The 21,600-nt window shown below is 41.7% G+C and overlaps 2 protein-coding genes across 2 annotated transcripts in view; one reads left to right on the forward strand and one right to left on the reverse strand.

Moving 5' to 3' along the window:
- The window catches only part of unc13a (unc-13 homolog A (C. elegans)), a gene marked incomplete at both ends in the record, with an annotated part of 50,395 nt that extends 48,703 nt beyond the window's left edge, over positions 1 to 1,692 (forward strand). The window contains 3 exons of the mRNA XM_083910946.1: positions 352 to 444; positions 1,158 to 1,317; positions 1,404 to 1,692. Of these exons, the coding sequence (XP_083767072.1) occupies positions 352 to 444; positions 1,158 to 1,317; positions 1,404 to 1,692 (542 nt within the window). The remainder of the gene's footprint in view (positions 1 to 351; positions 445 to 1,157; positions 1,318 to 1,403) is intronic.
- A 5,427-nt stretch (positions 1,693 to 7,119) lies between these two features.
- On the reverse strand, positions 7,120 to 21,600 carry LOC310965962 (unconventional myosin-Va; the record flags this gene model as incomplete). Its single annotated transcript, XM_083939725.1, has 35 exons — positions 7,120 to 7,281; positions 7,370 to 7,450; positions 7,548 to 7,722; positions 9,034 to 9,331; positions 9,410 to 9,542; positions 9,641 to 9,730; positions 9,959 to 10,110; positions 10,487 to 10,612; positions 10,922 to 11,027; positions 11,305 to 11,419; positions 11,524 to 11,615; positions 11,773 to 11,982; positions 12,080 to 12,228; positions 12,332 to 12,425; positions 12,608 to 12,817; positions 12,923 to 13,162; positions 13,348 to 13,504; positions 14,132 to 14,452; positions 14,685 to 14,771; positions 14,854 to 14,951; positions 15,040 to 15,156; positions 15,258 to 15,341; positions 15,705 to 15,836; positions 15,985 to 16,125; positions 17,357 to 17,438; positions 17,567 to 17,835; positions 17,986 to 18,098; positions 18,672 to 18,779; positions 18,880 to 18,961; positions 19,096 to 19,239; positions 19,325 to 19,481; positions 19,654 to 19,798; positions 20,663 to 20,831; positions 20,924 to 21,034; positions 21,574 to 21,600. 35 exons carry the CDS (start codon positions 21,598 to 21,600, stop codon positions 7,120 to 7,122), a joined length of 4,977 nt encoding a protein of 1,658 aa, XP_083795851.1.

A 21,600-nucleotide genomic window follows, 5' to 3' on the forward strand; every position in this document is an offset into this window, starting at 1 on the left:
TACAGAGAATGGCATAACTACCTATATTAAACACGTATGCCCACTCATAGCAGCTCTGTCTGATTGTCCACTTTCAGATCACAACACATGCACACGCAGATCACAATATCTTATTATAAGTCCTCCTCTTACACAGTGATAAGTATAAAGACATGTTTCTGTGTAACCAGAAGGTTACAGTCAATGACATTTCAATGTTCAGTTTATGAAATTGAAATGGAATCGGTCTGTTTCAAAGTGAGTAGGGCGATTTGGGCACAGTGGTTTGGTCTGTGATAGGAGCGCCAAGAGTCCATGTGTCCACATTCAAAGACATTAACGTGCCCCCTCACTCTCTGTCTGTCCTGTCAGGCTCGGGTGTGGACGATGCAGTGGGAGAGGTGTCCATCCATGTGGAGATTTTCACTCACCCCAACACTGGAGAGCATAAGGTCACAGTGAAAGGTAAAGGTTTTTTCGCCCTCCTCTTTGTTTTCACCTCCCTGTCACTCACAACTGAAGGGCCACTTGGTCCAGTGGATGAAATCCTAACAGCTACTGAGCCCGCATGTCAATCAGTGTGTTTGAAATGTGATAAATGGAGATTATTTGACTTTGTTTATTTTCTTTATACTAAGCCATTACCATTTATTTAAAAACACATGTTCTATCTTTGTTAGTGTACTAATGCCCTTTTGGCCCTAAATACCAGAATGGGTTTTTATTGTCAAGTAAGTTTTCACATCAAATGAAATATAGAATAGAAAAATTACCATAAAATAAGAGACGTATATAATAAAAATACTCTGATAAATACTATAATTAAATATGTAAAACGTAAGAGATTAAGGATGGAGCAAGGAACAGGATGTGCAAAAAAAATAATTAACCCTTGGGCTCCGTAAGGGGACTCCATAGTTCTTCTGCGAGACTTCAACGCCCACGTGGGCAACGATAGAGACAGCGGGACAGGTGTGATTGAGAAGAACGGCCTCCATGATCGAACCTGAGTGGTCGTTTGTTATTAAACTTCTGTGCTAGTCATGGGTTGTCTATAACAAACACCATGTTCAAACACAAGGATGCACTTAAGTGTACGTGGTACCAGAGCACATTAATGTTTCCTTGGGTCTGACTGGAACCCTCCCACTCTTTCCCTTCATCTCTCTCTGTCTCAGTGGTGGCTGCCAATGACCTGAGGTGGCAGACGCAAGGAATATTCCGGCCATTTGTGGAGGTCTATATCATTGGCCCCCACCTCAGTGATAAGAAGAGGAAGTACGCCACCAAGTCGAAGAACAACAGTTGGGCTCCCAAATACAATGAAACCTTTACCTTGTGAGTACTGAAAAAGACTGGTTGTTTTGTTTTACGGTTGTGGAAAATGCGTGAACAGATTTTTTACTCTCTCCTCTCCACTGCAGCACATTGAGTAGCGAGGTGGGTCCTGAGTGCTACGAGTTGCAGGTGTGCGTGAAGGACTACTGCTTCGCGCGAGAGGACCGCACTGTGGGCATGGCTGTCCTGCAGCTAAAGGACATGGCCTCTAAAGGTAGCGTCGCCTGCTGGCTGCCGCTGGGTAAACGCATCAACATGGACGAAACGGGCCTCACCGTCCTGCGTATCCTTTCCCAACGCAACAACGACGATGTGGCCAAGGAGTTCGTCAAGCTCAAGTCGGACCAGCGCTCTGCAGAGGAGGGCCGCAGCTAAGCAACGCAACAGAATTTAGAAACGACCCGTCTGAAGCTCAATCAGACATCGCCACCTACTGCCCAGGAGCTCTGCTGAGCCACTGCTAGCCACTGCCCTGCTGATCCAGTGTTGTAAAAGCACAGATAAGACAACAGTCACCACACATCCAGTGCTGTAAATACATTCATTTCAGTGCTAAACATATCATCACTAATTTACTTCAAAAAGCACTAATGTCTTTATTGTTGCAGATATTATCAGGCATCCTTTTGATGAACAATACATAGAGTTTAATCATAGAGCATAAATCTACTTTCCTCTGTCCGTAGAGGTGAGTCATGCCATTCCAGACACACACACACACCTCGCCACCTCATTTGTAGCCTTTAATAGACTGGCTTCTTTTCGTCCCTTCCCTGGCGTGAACCCGCTCAGAGAAGGGATGGCAAGTGCCAACAGATACTCGCCAAAACCAGCCCTAAGCACAACAGGACCAACTGTCCAACTGACCCATAAACAACGGCTGCAAGGCCTTAAACATTCCAGATATTGGGCGGGGGACAAAGCACTAGTTAGTTAAGATAATTTTAAATATTTATTTACTGCTCTCTTCCAAATTATATTTATATTGAAATAATTCTACAGTATATATCATAGTATATAATATATGAAGGACACATGTAAAGTTATATACAGGATTATTCGATTGACGTGTGAAAGATTGTCCTCGTCTGTCTTTATGTCCGTCTACCCTGTAACAGAGCACACTGCCTGACACCCTCAATGCCTTCTGTCTTGTTGACCCTCGTGCGGTGTCTGTCTCCTATACAGCGACTGTATAGAGAGATTTATCTGATGAAAACACGCCTTCAAGCACTGTGATTCATCAGAGTACGTGTGTGTGTGAGAGAGAATGTCCACGTGTGAATGCATAATCTGCGTGAGTGTGTTTGAAAGTCGTTCTAATGTTGACCTCATGTAGCCGCCCGTGTTGCCTGTTACCTGCAAATGTAATCACAGAAAGCCATCACAAGCGAAGAACATCACACAGAGGGGGGTGTTCATACTCAGATTCGATTTTTGGAGGATTTTCAAAGTGTCTTTTACTCCAGGGAGGATGCAACTTATATATAATGATGGGTATTTCCATCGTTCTTTGCGTTACTGTAAACATTCCCAACAGTCCTGTACTGGGTGCGTGGGAGAGGTGCATGATAGAGGAGGAAAAACTCGACTGCCAATTCCTTTTAACAAGAAATAAAATACATTTAAAATAAGCCGGTAGCACTTAACATTACAGCCCAATAATAATAAAGAGGTAATAATTAAGTAAAACCATGTCATTACCATCATGGCAACCATGTAATAGCTTTATATATAGAGTAGGTGTATCTGGGTTAAAACAAACTATTTTATAGTTAAATTACTGAATTAATTGAATTACCAAAGTTAAAACTATTAAGCAATAGTAAAGTAATATTTTGGTAACAGTATGGTAACCTGATAATAATAAAATAGTTATATTAGTGCAATGTTTGCAAAATTATCCATTTTTATTTTCATGTGATTTTAAAAAGCTATTACGTTGATAGTAGCCTAGAATATTGTGAAAACAACCTATATTACCTCATTATTATCAGGTTATTACCCCATTAATGTTACCATATGACCTTTTTTGCTGTTTCAAATGTTTGTATTAAGGAGCCTCTTTCTATTTATACAAACATGATGCAGTTACTGGACACACCTGCAAAAGCTCAGTCTGCAAGTTGAAGAAAAAACAGTAATGTTAACAGCTTACCATGTTGTCACCAAAATACTGCTATTGTGTTACCAAGTAGTTTAGCCTCTTTGCCATCTTTAAATGTATTTAAAGTGTGTGTATTACCCTCCTACATCAATTTCAGTCTAATGTTACACAGATATACCCATTTTTAATTCCAAGCTATTACCTGGTTATTACTTTGGTAATTACGTGGTTTTACTTTTATTACCTCTTTCATATCAAACTATTACCCCACTATTACATGTTATTACCGCGCTGTAATGTGAAGGGCCAACAAAATACCCAATCAAAACCTGCACGCAAGGAGATCATAAAAACGTGAGATTCCCTACTGCAAAAGCAACATGCTCTGAGGCAAAAAAAAAAATCTGCATGGGTTACAGAAAAACACACACGCTGCACCCCACAGAGAGCATAAATCAGTAATGATCTGCCACCCATGATCCCCCAGTGATCCAGCTGCAGGTGCTTTAACCCTGATCTCTGATACGGAGAAGTCCGACCTCTGCTAAAGGGCTGAAGATCCAGACCACACCGGGTCTGGATCTGACATTTAAAAGAGGGCCTACAGCTTAGTAGAGATGTAGTGTGAAGATTCAGAAACACAGGGTCTTTGAAGCACCAGTAATAACACATTTCTACTCTGAGCTACTACTCTTTTTTTTAATTTTTCTGTAATTGTTGTTGAATTACACATTGAGGCTTCGAATCATCCCGCAGTTGGATTCATTCTTTTAAATATAGAGTTGATTTCATGTGAAGCTAAATGTTTTTGAACTGGCTACTGACTGTCCAGCATGTCTCTTGAGTCAACTTCTATTTTCATGAATGCCCTTTTCTTAAAAAAAAAAAAAAAAGGTTGAACGGTTTATTTATCTATAAGAGGCGTGTATGTTTGTCGTGAACAAAATAGCATCCAGGTGAGGAACGTCCAAGCCTCTTTTTAAAGTTCCCTCCTAAGCACTTGATCATAAATGGATAATTTAACAAGCCCCCTCTTATGAACAAGGTGTAAGAACTGAACTCTATGCATATACTCTATAAAAATATATGTAGACGAGTCATTTTCGAAGCAGTCTAATAATGTTTACATTGTGAATTTTCCTTATTATATCGGCACAAGTGTCTGATATGTTGTACATGCCGTCTCTATCGTAACGGGCCAAATACCACAGCTGTAGTAGAGCTGATTAGAGACGGAAATGTATTTGTGCGGCTTGTCAGCGCTGCGGAAAATAATCCGAAAGATCGATTGTTGTTGTAAATAGCTCGGATGTAACAAACACATGTGAGACTATGTGAAGTGAAGTTTGCTGCTCTTTTGTAGAATTTAACTTTTTCGCTCTGGGCTGTCGGGGATTATGTATGTGTGGGTGCCCAATCTGGATATGTAGCTATTATCGAAAGACATAGGGAGGCTGTGTACACACTGGAGATGCATAACAAGCAATTTCTAAAGATCTGATCATTTAATTGGCTCGATTAAAGGAGACATATGATGCTCGTTTTCAGGTTCACACACGTATTTTGGGTTTTTACTAGAACACGTTTACATGCTTTAATATCCAAAAAACATTATTTTTCTCATACTGTCTGTCTGAATATACCTGTATTCACCCTCCTGTCTCTTTAAGCCTCCTTCCTGAAAAAACCTAGTCTGCTCTGAAATAAATGGCGCACCTTTGCAGAGGTTGTTCTCAAGCTGTGGGTAGAGAGACTCAGATGGGGGCGGTTTATTCTAATGAGTCTGCATGTGACATAAAAAGGGTTGCTAGATCTGAATGGCTCGTTGAATCTCATGTTTTCTGATCCTGGCAAACCACAAAACACTGACTTGTCTTATTTCACAGTTTTGCTTTGGTAGGCACTCCAGATACCAAAATGTATGTGCAAAAATAGGGAGTTTTTTATAGTCTGTGAATGTTCTCATTCGTCCAGGTCATGGACTTGGACTTGGTTATTTGGTTATTTGTCTAGGAAGACGTTTCACCTCTCATCCAAGAGGCTTCATCAGTTCATGTACGCATCTGACCAGGCTTGGACCATCTGACCAGGCAGATACGTACATGAACTGATGAAGCCTCTTGGATGAGAGGTGAAACGTCTTCCTAGACAAACAACCAAGTCCAGTTGCTTTTGACTGAAATTGCTTTGAAGAGGGGAGTTTTTTATAATATGTCCCCTTTAAGAGCCGAATAAATACACCGCTAGCCTCTGACTTTTAAATTGGCATCATTATAGACAAAAAATAGGAAAACTACCCAAGCAAACTAAGTAGGTAAACTATCTAAACACGCTTTCATTCTTCGGTGTGTACACAGTCGTTTTACTCAAGGGGACGTCTGCACAGTCTTAACTTTGAATAGCAGGTACACAATTGTCACATAGCTGGAAATGCCACGAAAAAAATCTTTATTTATTGCTGTTGACAATGATACTTTATTCTCCTCATTCAGAGGCTCAGTTTGCGTGCTGGGGGCTGTCGGACTGGCATGTGGAACAGGAATGCACACAGAAGTTAAGGGTAAATGTAGAAGCACAATGAAAAAGCACACAGACAAAGAGCAGACAGACATGCATGATCTGTTCTGTCGAGCGGCCCAGGCCACACAGACGGCTGCACAGCGACGCCGGTCCTGTACTTCCAGAAAAGGTGCATGATGAGAACAATAAGAAAACAAAAAGAAAAAAATTATTGTGCCAGCACGCATAATTATTTGATGTTAATTGCCAACTGTTGTCTCCTTTTATTTTGATATTTCATTATTGTTTTCTATTTTTCAAATGTTTGTGAATATATAAATATGTATTACTGATGCTGTGTAGTGGTACAAAGTACTCGCATGAGAGTTTTTTTATACACGAGATGTTTCTAATTTTTTGCGTTTTTTTTATTCTGGTTGTTCTTATTGGGGGTTGAGGTTACTGGGACTGCAGTCTCATTGTGTTTCTGCTTCCAATAAAATATGAGAAAAAAGCTTCATCTCACTCTTTGTTTATCAAACTGTATTGAGATATAGATATACCTGCACCTATTGCTATTTCTGACTAAATAACTGCTTAATTTTATTCATTCATCTTCAACCGCTTGTCCCTATCGGGTCGCGGGGGGTCTGGAGCCGATCCCAGCTCCGTTAGGCGGAGTACACCCTGGACAGGATGCCAGTCTATCACAGGGCACATGGAGACGAACAGAGACAGACAACCACTCACACCTACGGGTGATTTAGAGTCACCAATAAACCTAACACGTGCATGTCTTTAGACTGTTGGAGGAAGCTGGCAAACCCGGAAGAAACCCACACTGACACGGGGAGAACATGCAAACCCCACACAGAAGGGCCCCAGCCGGGATTTGCACCAGGAACCCTCTCACTGTGAGGCGACATTGCTAACCACCACACACTTTATTATATTCCTGTTCTTCATTGGCATTCATGCCATTTTAACCTGACTTCTTGTTTAGCTGACCTTCTACTGTGTACAGACTAATCCACTGGTGATTAACAAATTAATTAAACAAGTTAGTGCCACTAAAAAATCTGAGGAAGGGATTACGTTCACCTCCTGGAAGTTATTTCAATTTCAAAGGACTAAATTCGATAAATTGAGAATTAAAATTTGCTTCAAAAAAATGAAAAGGGCAAAGCACCCTGTCTCTAGGCTCTGCGTAGAAAGGAGATCTTGAGGGAGTCTGGGATGACTAACTGTTCAGCATGGAGGACGGGGGGAGGCATGTAAGGAAATGTGACAGGAAACACCCGCCTCACATCCATGAGGAGCTGCGGAGGCTGCCCGTCGGAGCGGCCTTTGAGAAGCCCCTAGAAGAACAGAGACATAACCCACTCACATGAGACACACTACTTTAAAGTGATGAACACATAAAGCCCTTGCAGCTGTGTGCAGTACCTGGACTGTGCGGATGAAATTCAGTGTGACTCTTTCATCTAGGTCACTGTGGGGAGTGTAGAGGGTGAGAATCTTCACAATCTGTCAGACGAAACAGATACCAGCAGGAAGTTATACACACTTGCACAGTGCACAACAATTTGTTCTCTCTTCAAGCTCCATGCAGATGGAGACCCACCTGCTGGCTGGACAGGGCAGTGCAGGTCTGAACAAGGGCCTGTGCATCCACCTCAGTCTTTTTCCCGGCCTGCAGCAGCTGAACCGCCTGGATGAGAGGCTCCAGTGCAGCCACAGCGCCCCCTGGCTGCAGACTTCGACTCCGCAGCCACTCCTCCAGCAGACTCACATTATAACTTGGTGAAAAGAGAAAGAGGCTGTTTAAAAAGTAATATGGTTACACATGTTACTTGATCTAATGTGGGTGGTCTGATCTACAGTCAGGTAATTACTTTTTAATGTTAAAGTGTGCTGTGACTCCTTTTGACATACTATACTATGACCTTTTTTGTTTGTTTTTTTGGGACACACTAGTATGACTTTTCTTGATTTGTTTCAACAAACTATCCTCTGACTAAACTATTTAAGCATTTTTTTAGATATTTTTTATTTTTACATATTTTGACTTTTTTCGAAATACTATATATACTATGACTTTTTTTTTTTTGCTTTTTTTGGACACTTTATTATGACTTTTCTTGACTTTTTTCAACAAACTATACTATGACCCGCTATCCTATGACCGATTGAAGCATTTTTTTGAAAATGTTATACTTTTACATCGTTTTACTTTTACTACATACTGTACTATGACTTTGTTTGTTTGTTTGTTTTGGACACACTATATTATTACTCTTTTTGACCATTTTCGACATACTATACTATGACTTTTAGATGTATTTATTTAAAAGGGACAACGCACAAGAGCAACAAAGTAACACACGTAAATGTGCCAGATTTAGCCATTAAGCTCATTATCATCTGTAGTCCCTGGCAGGTTGATGACGTTTCAGAAAACATTTAAAATCATACAGAACAATATAACACATATACAAAAACACAAGAACTATCTTGTTGATAGGTTAAAAATGTTTTGTATAGTTGCACTGTCGTTATTTGCTGCTCTGTGTGCCCTGAATTGCCCCCAGGGGACAAATAAAGTTCTTTGAATTTGAGTTTGAATTTGAATTTGATAACAAATGAAACACCACAAGTGTTAGTTAAAACATAACACATAAGCACGGAAGCAATTGATAAAGCAGCACACAGACATAAAATAAAAATATGCAACATGTAGCAGATTTAAATACAGACAAAAGCACCATGCACAGACAAGTTGCATAAGTGCACAGACTTTTTTTGTTTGTGCTTTTTTTAGACACTATACTATGACCTTTCTGGGGTTTTTTCAACAAACTATGCCATGACTGCTTTAGACACACCAGCTATGACTGATTTTAGCCTTTTTTGGACATGTTATACTTGACTTTTTTAAAAACCTTTTTTCTTTTATGACTTTTTACAACAATCTATACTAAGAAAAAGTAAAAAAATTGTAGCCATGGTATAGTTTCTTTTTAAAAAATCATTAAAAAAAAAGTCATAGTATGTTAGTCATGAAAAAGCCGTAGTATAGTATGACCAAATACGTCTGTGTGTATTTCTACCGTATTTGCATGCCACGACTCCAGCAGCACATGTCTTTCCTCAGCAGCAGGCTGTTGAAAGCGGAGGCAGAGATGAGGTAGGTGAGCTGATGAAAGGCCTGCTGCATCTGTGTCGGGGGCAGAGCCTGATGGGATAAAGCAGTGTGAAGGGCTCCCAGCTCCCTCAGCACAGCCGCCATAGTGGGAGCATCGCCTCCCACACTCCTGGGGTCAGAGCCTGCTCGCTTTCTGGACGTTCCCAACTTTACTGCTGCGCCAGACAGACCCGGGATGGTCTCGCTCTCCAGCAGAGCCGGGACTGAGGGAGAGAGGGAGCAGGAGGTAAGATGAGAGGAGAACATTTATAACATTAGTGTTGTCTTTATTATAGAGGCACCTATGATGTTTTGGAGGCGTTTTTCCGTGATGGAGAGGAGCTGCTGATAGGCCTGGATACAAAGGTCACTCAGGGCACGGATCAAGTCACTCAGATCAGTGGTCAGTGGAACCAGTTCGTCTGAGTCAAGGGTCTGAAAAGTTTATATATTACATTTTATTACTTTTACTTTACTATGTGCAAGATGACAAAGATGCTCTCTGTCATTAAGATGTAAATAATAATAAATACCTGTTTCGGGGAGTGTTGGGTCAAGAAGTCGTGCAGCAGAGAGGCGTTTTTCAGCCACAGAGCCGTCATATCTACATCATTACTATGTTTCTGCAGGGACAGATAAGATCATTAATAGTTATACTGTCACTTGTGAGAGGTGTATGGGATTTGCTGTGGTTTACTTTGTCCGTAGAGGCCAAATTGTTTCACAAAACAATCACTTGAAAGTGGTTCAAAGTCGGTTGTTAATGTATTTCTTTAAGTGACAGTGATGTGATCTGCCCCCTTACACATTAAACCTCAACCATATGGTGCACCAAGCAGAACTCAGGTTACCTTCAGAGCTGCCTTCATAGCAGTGACAGCAGCTCCACAGAGTGAGCGAGCGTGCGTTTGGTCTCCGCTGCAGTCGGCCTGACGCACACACAGGAAGAGCACTCTGGCAGGCAGGCCAGGAGGCAGAGATAAGGCGCTGTCAACACGGATGTCTGGATCACAGACAGAGACAGCAGCAATGGCAGAGTGAACACGGCCAGGTAGTTTTTTGTCAGCTACAGAAGATTTAGTTGAAGTGGACACGCTACAAAATTGTGCTCTCTCAATCAGAATAATACTCTCATATTTCAGCATTTGGTGGATGTTTCCAATAAGCCAGAATTAATAGCACAGTAACTTTAAGGATGTAGTCCCTGCTCTCACATTTTATTTTTTAGTTCACAAGTGCGCACAAAAAAACACATGAATAGATTTTGAGCGGAAACTTTCAGTTGATTATTCAATTGACAGAAATGAATTCCCAACAGTAGTTCCAGCCTCTAAAACCTGAATATAGTGTTTGATAATGTTCATCGTTGACTGACTCACCTGTGATGAGGTTCTTGATGAGCTTGGATTCATCTTTCTTCCTACATTCTAACAAACCAGTGACTGCTGCAGGCTTCAGTCGGGATGGACAGGAGGACGTCTCTGGGGTGAAAGCTGATGGGAGAACTGGAAACATCACAACACAAACAACTGAAACAGCAGCATCAGGTTGATACTTTATATGCTGTTCATGAATGAACCTGCTGAGCGGAAAAGGTAATTGGATCATAGGCATTTTATTTTATTTAATGAACTCTGATGATATTTCTCTAAAGATAAGCGTAATCTGCTCATAAGTACATTTTAACATTGTTTTTAGTAGGATCAATGTAAGTTAATGATCCAAATATATCTATATAATGTACTGTAACACTTTATTCTGAAAGTGCATAGCAAACGGAGAGCTCTGAATTTAAGCTCCTGATGAAATCTTACCTTGTGTCAGGAGTCGTCTGAGTGAGACTGTGTTTTTAAGCTCCTTCAGTTCCCTCCTCAGTCTGACACACTCTTGCTCTCTGACCTCTAGTAGCTCTTGCTGTTCCTTTACACACAAACATACTCACATTTAGGATTTGTGGCTTATGAACAATGCTCCAAACTAAACTTTTCATGAAGATTAAAGCAGCAGATTTACTGGCTCTTACGTAAGAGACTGCAGAGTGATTATATCGGAGAGAAGTGATGAGTGATTAAGAAAAAGGTAGGAAGGGACTTTTGGGAAGATGCAAACATAAAGTCAGGGAAAGACCTTTTTTGAAATGTATACATAGTCTTTCATCCTTCATGCACCACACAAGGCTGCCTTCATAAGTCGATACCTGGTGCTGTGCAGCAGAGGAAGAAGCAGAGATTGCTTGACTTAACTGGCACCTCAGAGCCTCCAGCTCATCCTCCCTCTGACTGTGCTGACTACGCAGCTGGCTCTCTAGAAACCTGACACAGACAAGTGGAGAGATGAAAATGGGTTCATCCACCAAATATAAATAACAGGATACATTTGAAAGGGGAGCAAGTTGACACACGGGAGGCAGACTGACTTGTTGGCCACTCGTACAGCATCGTAAGCATGTGCCAGGTCCTCTCCTTTCATCTTCACTGCGGCCACGTCCATCCTCTCCATCAACTGGTCCTGTCAATGCAAACGTGATGTTTTATTGCCTGACCCGATGAGATTATGTTGCAAGTTGGAAAAGCGACCAGGCATACAATGAGTTTAAAAATCATAAGGGGGAAAACAAGCATAAAATGTTTTTGCCACCAAAGTTTTGTGATATTTCTTCTCTCACCATTGGTGTGTCAGAGCTCCAGACCGAGACTCTCCTCTCGAAGGAGGGAGACGTCACACTGACCCGGCGCACCTCCTCCGGGGAAGGGAAAGCAGATGGGAAGGGTGACACTGAGAGTGGGGTGAGAGACTGGGGTGACAGCAGAGTGGGGGAGGGAGGCTCAAAGCTCAGACTCTGGGTGGAGTCTGTCCTTCTGTGGCCCTTGGTACGCTGTTGTGAGCAGAAAAAACACCCTTAGTGACCAAGATGGAGACCAAAATAGTTTTTTTCTAAAAGTATTTCAGTGCCTGTAGGTGTAGTTATGAACCTCGGTGAGCAGACTCATCTCCCTGAGGTTGTCGTATCTCTGCTCCAGTCTGGTGAACTCTCTCAGGAGACCCTGATACTTTCTCCTCTCGTCGTCAAGCTCTGCCCTCAGAGCTGCACTCTCCCGAGACACAGCCTGACTCACACTCTCTGCACAAAGGGAAGGAAAAACACAGAGAGAAAGAAGACCCAGGGTTCACCTATGAAGCTTTTCAGACTGTTTGATGCTGCAAACAAAGTGAGAAGAGCTTACCACCCTGTGCTTTTTCTTGTTCAAGCAAGCGAGCAGAGAGATCCTCTCTCTCTTTGCAAAAACTGTCCTTTTCTCTCTGCAGGGCTTGCAACTCCTTGAAAAAAAATGAGAGAAAATTAGAATAAACAATTTAAACTCCTGAAAGTCAAAATTAACTAGACTTGCAACAGCTGGTCGGGGGCAATGAAAAGGTTTATTATGAGACATCTGGTATTCTTCACGTTTAAAAACACAGCGTGGTGTAAAATGTGTCACGTTATTCTTGTGTAGACCTACTTGTGTGAGTAGAGAGATCTCCTGGGCAGCCTTCTCCTCAGCTCTCCTTCTTTCCTCTACCTCCTTCTCGCTGATGATGGGGCAAGGTGGAGGCTTCTCCTGTTTCTGGCTCTCTAGTTTCTGCACCGTCGCCCTTAAAGCCTCCAGCTCAGCACTGGTGGCCTCTCGCTCTGCATGCAGAGTCTCTTTCAAAGCTGCAACCTCCCTGGCCTGGACACAAACACAACATTATCATATCACAATAAAGTAATTCTTTAAACAGACATTTTAGAGCTTACAAGGATCACATCACTAGATCAAACTCCCTTCACCCACCTCATGGTCTGCTCTCAACTGTAGCTGCATCAGTTTGACCTCCATGCCCTTGTTGAGCTCTCTGAACTTCTCCACTGAGCGGGCCTCCTTCTTTAGTTTCATCAGCTCTCTCCTGGCAGCCCTGCGGCGCACGCAGCACTGCATGAACACCACCGCCGCGTGAACTCGCCTGTACGCCTGCCTCGCCAACCACCCACGCACCCTCGCCTGGAGCAACACCGCAGCCCGCTCCACCACCAACTGACGAGGGAGAATTGGGTTCACATCTTGCATTAGCTCAGGTGATGTCTATAACTTAAACTTAGCAGTCACAATTAACTTCTCTTCTAAACAGAAACCAAAGAACACATTCAAATTGGGCAGGGGTTGCTTTTGTAAAGATCTTGTTAAGCAGGTCATGATTAAGGCTGTAATTCAATGCTGACCAATCTGTATCTGCGGCGTGCCAGTGTGCCCCTGGTGAAGGACTGGATGGTGATGGTGGCTTGTCGGATCATGAGGAACAGCTGTCTGACCACCACCATGCGGTAGGTCTTCTGGATTACTAAAGCAGCCTTAGTGTAGCGCATGATCAGGGCCAGTCTGAAGATAAAATGACAAAGAGGACATTTAAGTGTTTTAATAAAAAGTTCTGGGCTGGCAGTTTTGTGTTGAAGATTGATAAAGTTTACACAAAATGCAGAAAAATACAGATCTAGCGATAGTTTTCTAGTTTCCACAGATTATTGTGCAGTGTAAAATACAGTGTAGCTCAAACTTAAACCTGGCTTCATTGTCTGTAGTGAATAAATAATTATCTCTAAAAATCTATTAAAACATACATTCAATTAAATTACATTTCTAATGCTATAACAGGTCAGTTTCTTTTTTTTAAAATGTCACTTTCAGGGATATTTTCCAAACCTCAACCTTAATCCTTAATTCACAGCCCGCTGCTTGGCCTTTTAGGCACCTCTGAAGAGGCATGACATGCGCCTCACATCAATCAAACGTCACATTTTCCTCTGACAGGAGTAAGATGGAAGGATGCTGCCTCAGTGGCAGAGGGATGCTATGTCCTGTCTAAACTTTGAAAAGATCTCCTACTTAGTTTGTAACGCAAACACAAAGTCCCTTGCGTATATTCTATTCACTAATACAAATATTCCTGAGTAAAAATCACTTGTCACTTTCCTTTCAAGAAATAAAAATGTCTTTTTCTATCCTCACCGTCTGGCCAGAGCTCCTCTGCAGTATCGCTGTATGGTGACAGTTGCCCAGCCGATCCGGGTGTATCTGATCCGTGCCAGCCATCCTCTGACCCGGCTCTGGATGATCACAGCAGCAACACGCAGCCTCTCAGCTCTCAGCCTCTCCAGAAGAGCCACCTGCCCGGCACGGAAAAAAACTTTGGTCTTTCCAAAGCAGTACTGGTCTGGGTCTGGGATGAGTTGAGGCAGGGCTTGTCTGCACGAGGCCTGGGCCTGCTCCTGGTTCTGAAGACCTCGAAGCAGAAGACGGTACCTGCTGAAGAACTCCTCGTACGTCCATCTGGAAACAAACATTTTGAACAGGAATCATAGAGCAACTCCTTGTTCAGTGAGGTAAAATTACTATTTTGGTCAATGAAATCTGGTGGCTTTGACAAGAGTAGTATGTTTCTTAGCTTTCTTGCCAAATGCCATCTACTGTATTTAATACACTGATGTAAATAGTAAGAACTATCCATACTGTATGAGACCTAAACAGAGCGATTGATGAATATCTAGGAAGTACTGAGCACCTGGATGGAAAACCTGCAGCACTGATGCGAATTGTCTCCAGGACCCCACAGGCTCTCAACTGCTGGACTGTCCTTTTGGGGTCAAACCTAATAAAAAAAGATGTTAGGCTGCTTGGTGAACACCAGGGTAAGGGAATACACAAAATCAAAAGCATAAACAAAGACATACATAAAGGGTTCTTTGAGGTCGTTGGGTTTAATACAGCGGACATAGTGAGGAGTGGTGCTGTTCAGAGTGTCCATTAGCATCTGTAAGGACTGACGGAACTGAAAGGCACAAAAACATACTGTTAAAGGCAGATTCCTGCACCAAAAATGAAGTGAAGTGAAGATCAAAGTCACAACAGCAGCTCACCTGAAAGCCCACTGTCAGTTTATGTTCTCTGGTGGTTCTTTTCCCTGAACGAACACTTCCATTAGCCACAGAGGAAACGTTTCCCTGCTGCTGGAACAACTCAGCCACCAGCTCGGACTGACACACACATGACCACACACAGACACAAGTGAGTGATCACATATTCACATAGAAATTAGATTAAATTCAATTCAATTTAACATGGTAAACATAGCTACCTGACTTGCTTTAAGAATGTTAATGAGCTCCTCAAAGACTGTGTCTCGGTTCTTAGCTAAAAAGCCTTCGCATTCATATTGCACCTGATGAAAAAAGTAAACCAGTTAATAATAATAATAACAATAATAACAATAATAATAATAACTTAAGATGAGACTTTTCCCACATATTGAGACTTAAAGGTCCCATATTATGCTCATATGTATACTAGTACATGTTTACACCCTTTAATGTTTAAAAAACATAATGTTTCTAACAAAAGACATCGTTTTTTAATACAGGCTGTGTTCATTTCCTGTGGATTGAGCATTTTGATACTTTCACAGTATTTATATAACACCTCAACCTGCTTTATAAGAATAATTTAAAAAAAAAATGCAACTTTTAAACTACAGTCCAAAAAACAGATTCCCTACAGTTTCTGTGTGTTAACCTTCATCACTCACCGTGTCAGCGAAGTGCAGAACGATGAAGGCGCTGTTTGACATGCGAGGTTTCTGGAAGTGAGGGTGGGGCTTGCTAGTCAGGTGTTGGTCATACAATTTCCGCATCCAACTCTCATCTGAACCTTTGGGCATCTGATGATAAATGCAGATAAGAATTACAGCAAGAAAAACAAAAACAGCTAATATTTTTATGTGGACTCATGTAAAAGCAAAGATTGAGCAGAGATAAGTCTAATAAACAAACATAAATACGGGGTGAGAGAGGAACAGTGTGACTGACCCTACACTCCTCGTCTAAGAGATCAAACAGGCCCAGTTGTCCTTCTATGAGAGTGATGCACTCCTGATTGTCACTGAACTCAATCCTGCTCCACGCCAGCTCTTCCCGGACATACTCCTCCTGCTCCAAGTGGAACACATGCTGCAGACAAACACACAATAAAAATATCCAACTTAAATATTGAGACAAAATTAAAAACCATGCAATGACTCTAGATACAGAGTTCAAGGAGACAACCTGACCATCCTGAGAATTAAAAAAAAAAAAAAAAACTGCATGAAAAGAACAACACAGTTAGTTTCCCTCACAACAGACGACACACTTTCTCCTGCCTGCTGTAGCTATGAGGAAAACAAAGCTTTATTACCTAAAATCAGAACAACAGGATGTGGTTTTGGAAAGTTTTCACCCCCAAAGAAGTCAACAAGACTGTAGGAGAGCAACGGTGTGCGACACAAGCATTAAAATGTGCATTAACTTTCAAAACTTGAAAAAAGATGGACTGAACAGTGAAAGAAAACGATGAATAGATAAATCTGTTGCTGTTTTACAGTTTAATTATCATTGAATTACACTCAATTGGAAGTCGTAATGACAGGCTGCAGTGGTGCTACGCATGGATGGATTACTGAACGGGCCTAGCGGGCACAGGCCCCGGGGCCCTGACTCATAAAATGTTGCTGAGAACAAAACACAAATGATCACAAAGAGATGCTAAATGACCGTAGAGATTTAAAACGACCATAAAGACCTGCTTAATGACTGAAAACAGACAGAAAACTACCACATAGAGAGAAAAACATGTCGACATAAATACACAAAATTATTAAAAATAGATGTAAAATGAATGAGAGAAACAAAAGGATGACAGAAAAATAAAATGTCTACAAATAGATGCAAACCCACTACAAAAACGTGCAAAATTACTTAAAATAGATACAAAACAACTACAAATGGTCATCAAATGACTACAAAGACAAACAAAATGACCACATAGAAGACTGTCTAAAAATAAGTGCACAATGACGACAAAGAGTCTACAAAACAACTAAAACTCGACTCTTTGAATTTGGGTGTTTTGTTTCTACGCAGGGGCCTCCTGCATGTCTGTGCCCAGAGGCCCCTTGTCTCCCAATCCGTCCATGGTGCTAGGGCTGACTCCCTGAAGAGTTCAACAAGAATAATTTGGCTCTGGCTGTAGACACACACTAGCCTGACATCACCAGACTACTCCCAAATACTTATTATTCTGGGCCCTCTCAGTTCTTTTTTCGATTTCCAACGGGCGTTATCAACGGTGAACAATGCCTCTGGGCACAATTGGATAGATGGAAAACAATGGCCAGGCATGTCTTCCTGTCACATGACTTACCCTGTTGAATTGCTGTTGCAGTTTCTCATTCGCGTAATTTATACAGAATTGCTCGAAACTGTTCCGGTCAAAGGTCTCAAACCTGCTCGGAGAGAGAAGATTTGTCAGTCCAACTTTTTAAAATAAAAAAAAGCACTGAAGATACGAACAACACACTTAATAAGGCAGCAAAAATCATTTGTATCCGGTGTCAGAAAGCTCATCGCTCACCCATAGATGTCTAGTACCCCTATAAAGGATTTGGCTTGTCCCCTCTGGGTGCGCAGAGCAGAGTTGAGCCTCTGCACAGTCCATGTAAACAGCTGGCCATAGATATGTTTGGCCAGTGCATCTCTGGCCTCTACGGCCTGCTGACCAGACACAGGTTTGACCAGCATCTCTCCCCCTACAGCCAGTCTGCGGTGACACAGCCAGTGGGCCATCTGAGGTCCTTCCACTCCTAACAGCTTGGAGAAGACAGCCAGAGGGCGGTCGTCTGCCTGAAAAAAACCCAAAATACTTTGATATACTGTACCTGTTATAGTACATACAGAGGTACAGGGAATGGGATGAGAAAATACATGTTTATAGAAGAACTAAAGCACTCCAGGTGAAAGAAGACATAGAGTACACTATAAAATAGTTTCTACATCAATATAACTCCGGTCAGAGCTTCTCCCACTGGCTTGGATGTTGACATTTCCCAGGTGCAGAACAGCTGACAGGATCCTGAAGAGCTCCATATGCTGGTCAGGCTGCACACCTGCAAAATATACCAACAGTTTGTTTTATCTTAATAACGAAGGGCATGATTCGATTAAATAAACAATATGTAAAGACCACATCTATAGTGCATTATAAGGGCATTCATAGTGAATTCTAATGCATTCAAAGCGCTTTATGACTACACTTATATACACATATAATACTTTCTGATGCAGATGTGACTTATAAGTTCAAGTGTCTTATGGATGCTCTTGAGCTATAAACTAGAGGTTGACTGATGGGTCTTATAATACTTTATGACTTCATATACTCACATATACACACCTACTTTATTGTACTACAGTATACCATATTTTATATGATACCATATTAAATGATATATATAAATATTCTATTCTATGTTCTAGAAAGCACTATATGTCTAAATGAGTGTAGTCATGAAGCATTATGAATGCATTACAATTCACTATGAATGCCCTCACATTGCACTATAGATGTGGTCTTCATAGAACGCTGTTACCAACATTTTACCTGAGCCTGCACACTTGGGTTCTCAAACATCATTGTGTTTGCATTGCATATGTGTAAGTGTGAATGCAAATACCCTAACCCAGGATGGTGAAAGCGTTGCGAGTGCGCTCCAGGTCCGACAAGTCATCAGTACCAGGAATCTGCATCTCTCCCCCCTGGCTTGTGTAACGGAAATGCTCAGGTGCATCTGCAGGAAAAAACTCACACAGTCAGACTGCGTGCAACATGGATATTATAATATACAACAAAAAAAGCAGCTGAGGGGATTGTTTGTGATTAAGTCTCACCCAGTTTAAGGGACCGCATTTCAGGTAACTCTCTGGACGCACACAGCTGGTAGAAGATGTGATAGTTCCTCTCTGCTGATGCCTTACACACACATGAACACACAGACAATGTTCATGAACAGATGCATAATAAATGGGTGAGTATTTGACCACAAATGAGAGATTCTTATGTGTAAAAGTAAATCCTTTAAACCTCATATTGGCTAAAGAGCTTACCTGGAAGACAACCCTTGACTTTTCCAGTAGATACGTCCTCATGTTTGCTCCAATGATGTCCCCTTTTCTGCCGAAGCCGATCTCGATGTACTTCCCAAAACGACTACTGTTGTCATTTCGAGTGGTTTTAGCATTCCCAATCGACTGCAGGAAAAAGTATGTTTTGTTTGTACCTTTTTCTTTTTTTCAAAGTACAAATAATTGACTGGAAAATTAACTAATCCATCACCTCCATTATTGGGTTGGAAGCCAGAACCTTCTCCTCCACGCTGGTCTGCTGAGCCGCTCCTCCAACCACAGCAAAGTATCGCATTGTGAATTTGGCTGAGACCGTTTTCCCTGAGCCAGACTCTCCACTGATGATGATAGACTGGTTTTTCTCCTCCCTATATACACAGATCCCATACAGTGAAGTTATGCTGAGACCATCAGTGTCCTTGCAGTACACCATAAACAAGAAGGACAGGAAATATTCAAAGTGATGTACGTTTTACTCATAGATGGTTTTACTGTTTACAGTTTGAAAAAGTTCCTGGTTGACATTACATGTCCTCTGACCTGGTCATCGTGCGGTACGCTTCCTCAGCTACAGAAAAGATGTGAGGCTCCATGTCGGCCATGTCCTGACCGCTGTACGCGTCAATCACCTCCTCTCCATATATGGGGAGCTGGTCATAGGGATTGATGGCCACTAACACAATACCTGAAGGTAAGGAAAATAAGTCACATTAGCAAGAGACTGTGGATATTGATAGGATTTAGCTTTCATTAAATTTACATAAGAATACCATTTTTGTAATATCATTTTCATCTGTATAAAGTTCCTATGTTGTAAAAAGTGAGATTTCAATGTATTTTTTATTATAAAGTAGGTTGGGGTTCTGTATAAATACTGTGAAAGTATCAAAACACTCAATCCACAGAGAACTGCACACAGAAACTGTGTCTTTAAACAAGTCGTCAGGGCATCTTTACTACATGAAGGGTGAAAATGCCGCTACGTTACAGTTTCCCGGCTGCAATGACAATAAGGAGATGCAGAGTGCACAAATGCGGAAGACCCAGGAGCACTGACCAGTCAGAGCAGACTGGGCTTTTTCAGGAGGGAGACTTTAAGAGACAGAGGGTGAATACAGGTATATTCAGACAGACAGTATGAGAAAAGTAATTATATACGTATTTTAAGTAAGTGTAAGTATTTTATAGGGATTTAAGGGGGAAAGTAATCATCACTTTCCTGTGTTTTGTCAAAATGGGGAGTGACTTTTTAAGAAAACTTAACTTATGCTAAATTTGCATCCACTTAATAACAGAACACATAATTACATCTTAAACCAGTAGCTCACTAGTGACTTGCCTCCCTGGTTTAACCTTTGACCGACTGTAATATAGTAATATAGACATTAGCTGTAATCATGCAGACAGAAGCACACAGGAGCTGCCTGTTGCTGCCAGCACAAATCTCAAAGAGCTTCTGTCACTAATGTTGTCCCATTTTCTAGTTGGACAGTCATCAGTGTTGCAGCTAAACCGAATCGGCCATCTGATTTTTCCGTTCAGAGCTCACCACAGTACGTGTAGATGCTGCTGTAGTCCAGGAATCGAACACGCAGGTTGTGCAAGACAGCAGGTTCATGAAGGAAGCTGAGAGCTGTCAAATCATTTTCCCCCTCCAGGATGGCCGGGTTCCCCAGCGGCGGGAGATCCGAGGGGGATGCCACTGGGTAATGAGTCTCCTACCAATGGAGAAGGAAGTCATGAGCTCTTGTTTTATGAAGACGGCCATGAGCATTCACATTTTTAGATGATATGTTACTGTGTGTCTCACTTTTCCATTGGAGAGCTGCAGCAGTAGATGTTTCTCTCCAAGACTGTAGTCCCGGAGGAGCAGGGCTGACACCCACACTGCATCTGGATCAGGAACCCACACACTTGCCCCCTAGCAAAGGAACAGATTGGACCGAACAATAATAAGATACTGCAGGTTGATGACACTCAGCGTGTACTGGACCCATTCCATTGTCTGTCCCAACACTGTTCAGACACAGTTTACACTTCCTGGCCCCACCCAGGCAAGACATTTGTCCCCCATCAGCATAAAAGGCTCCTAAAGAGTGTTAAAGATTAACACTGGTCATCCTGCTCTGAATTTCCTGCACGGCTTAACGATTATCTGCTCCTAACATATCTAATTTGTCCATTAATGTGTCCATTTTACAAATTAATTCACACAATAATTTTATTATTGACCACCAGGTTTACGGAAATACACGTTACAGATTGTATCATATCAAATATATCGTAACCTTTTGGCTCAAAAATCAGAAAAGGCACTAAAACTTCTTGTGAAACTGAGAAAGGTTGACAGACACATAGCCTACCAGAGATGTCCTAAAAACACAATAATGCTAACATCATTAGCAATGTATTTTTTTTTAAATATCTTAATTATTACTCTTTTTTTAAAGTTAGTCCTACCTTGCTGTATAGCTCCAGTGATGTCAT

The sequence above is a fragment of the Echiichthys vipera genome, assembly GCF_963691815.1.
Source record: "Echiichthys vipera genome assembly, chromosome: 3".
Classification (NCBI taxonomy): Eukaryota; Metazoa; Chordata; class Actinopteri; order Perciformes; family Trachinidae; genus Echiichthys; species Echiichthys vipera.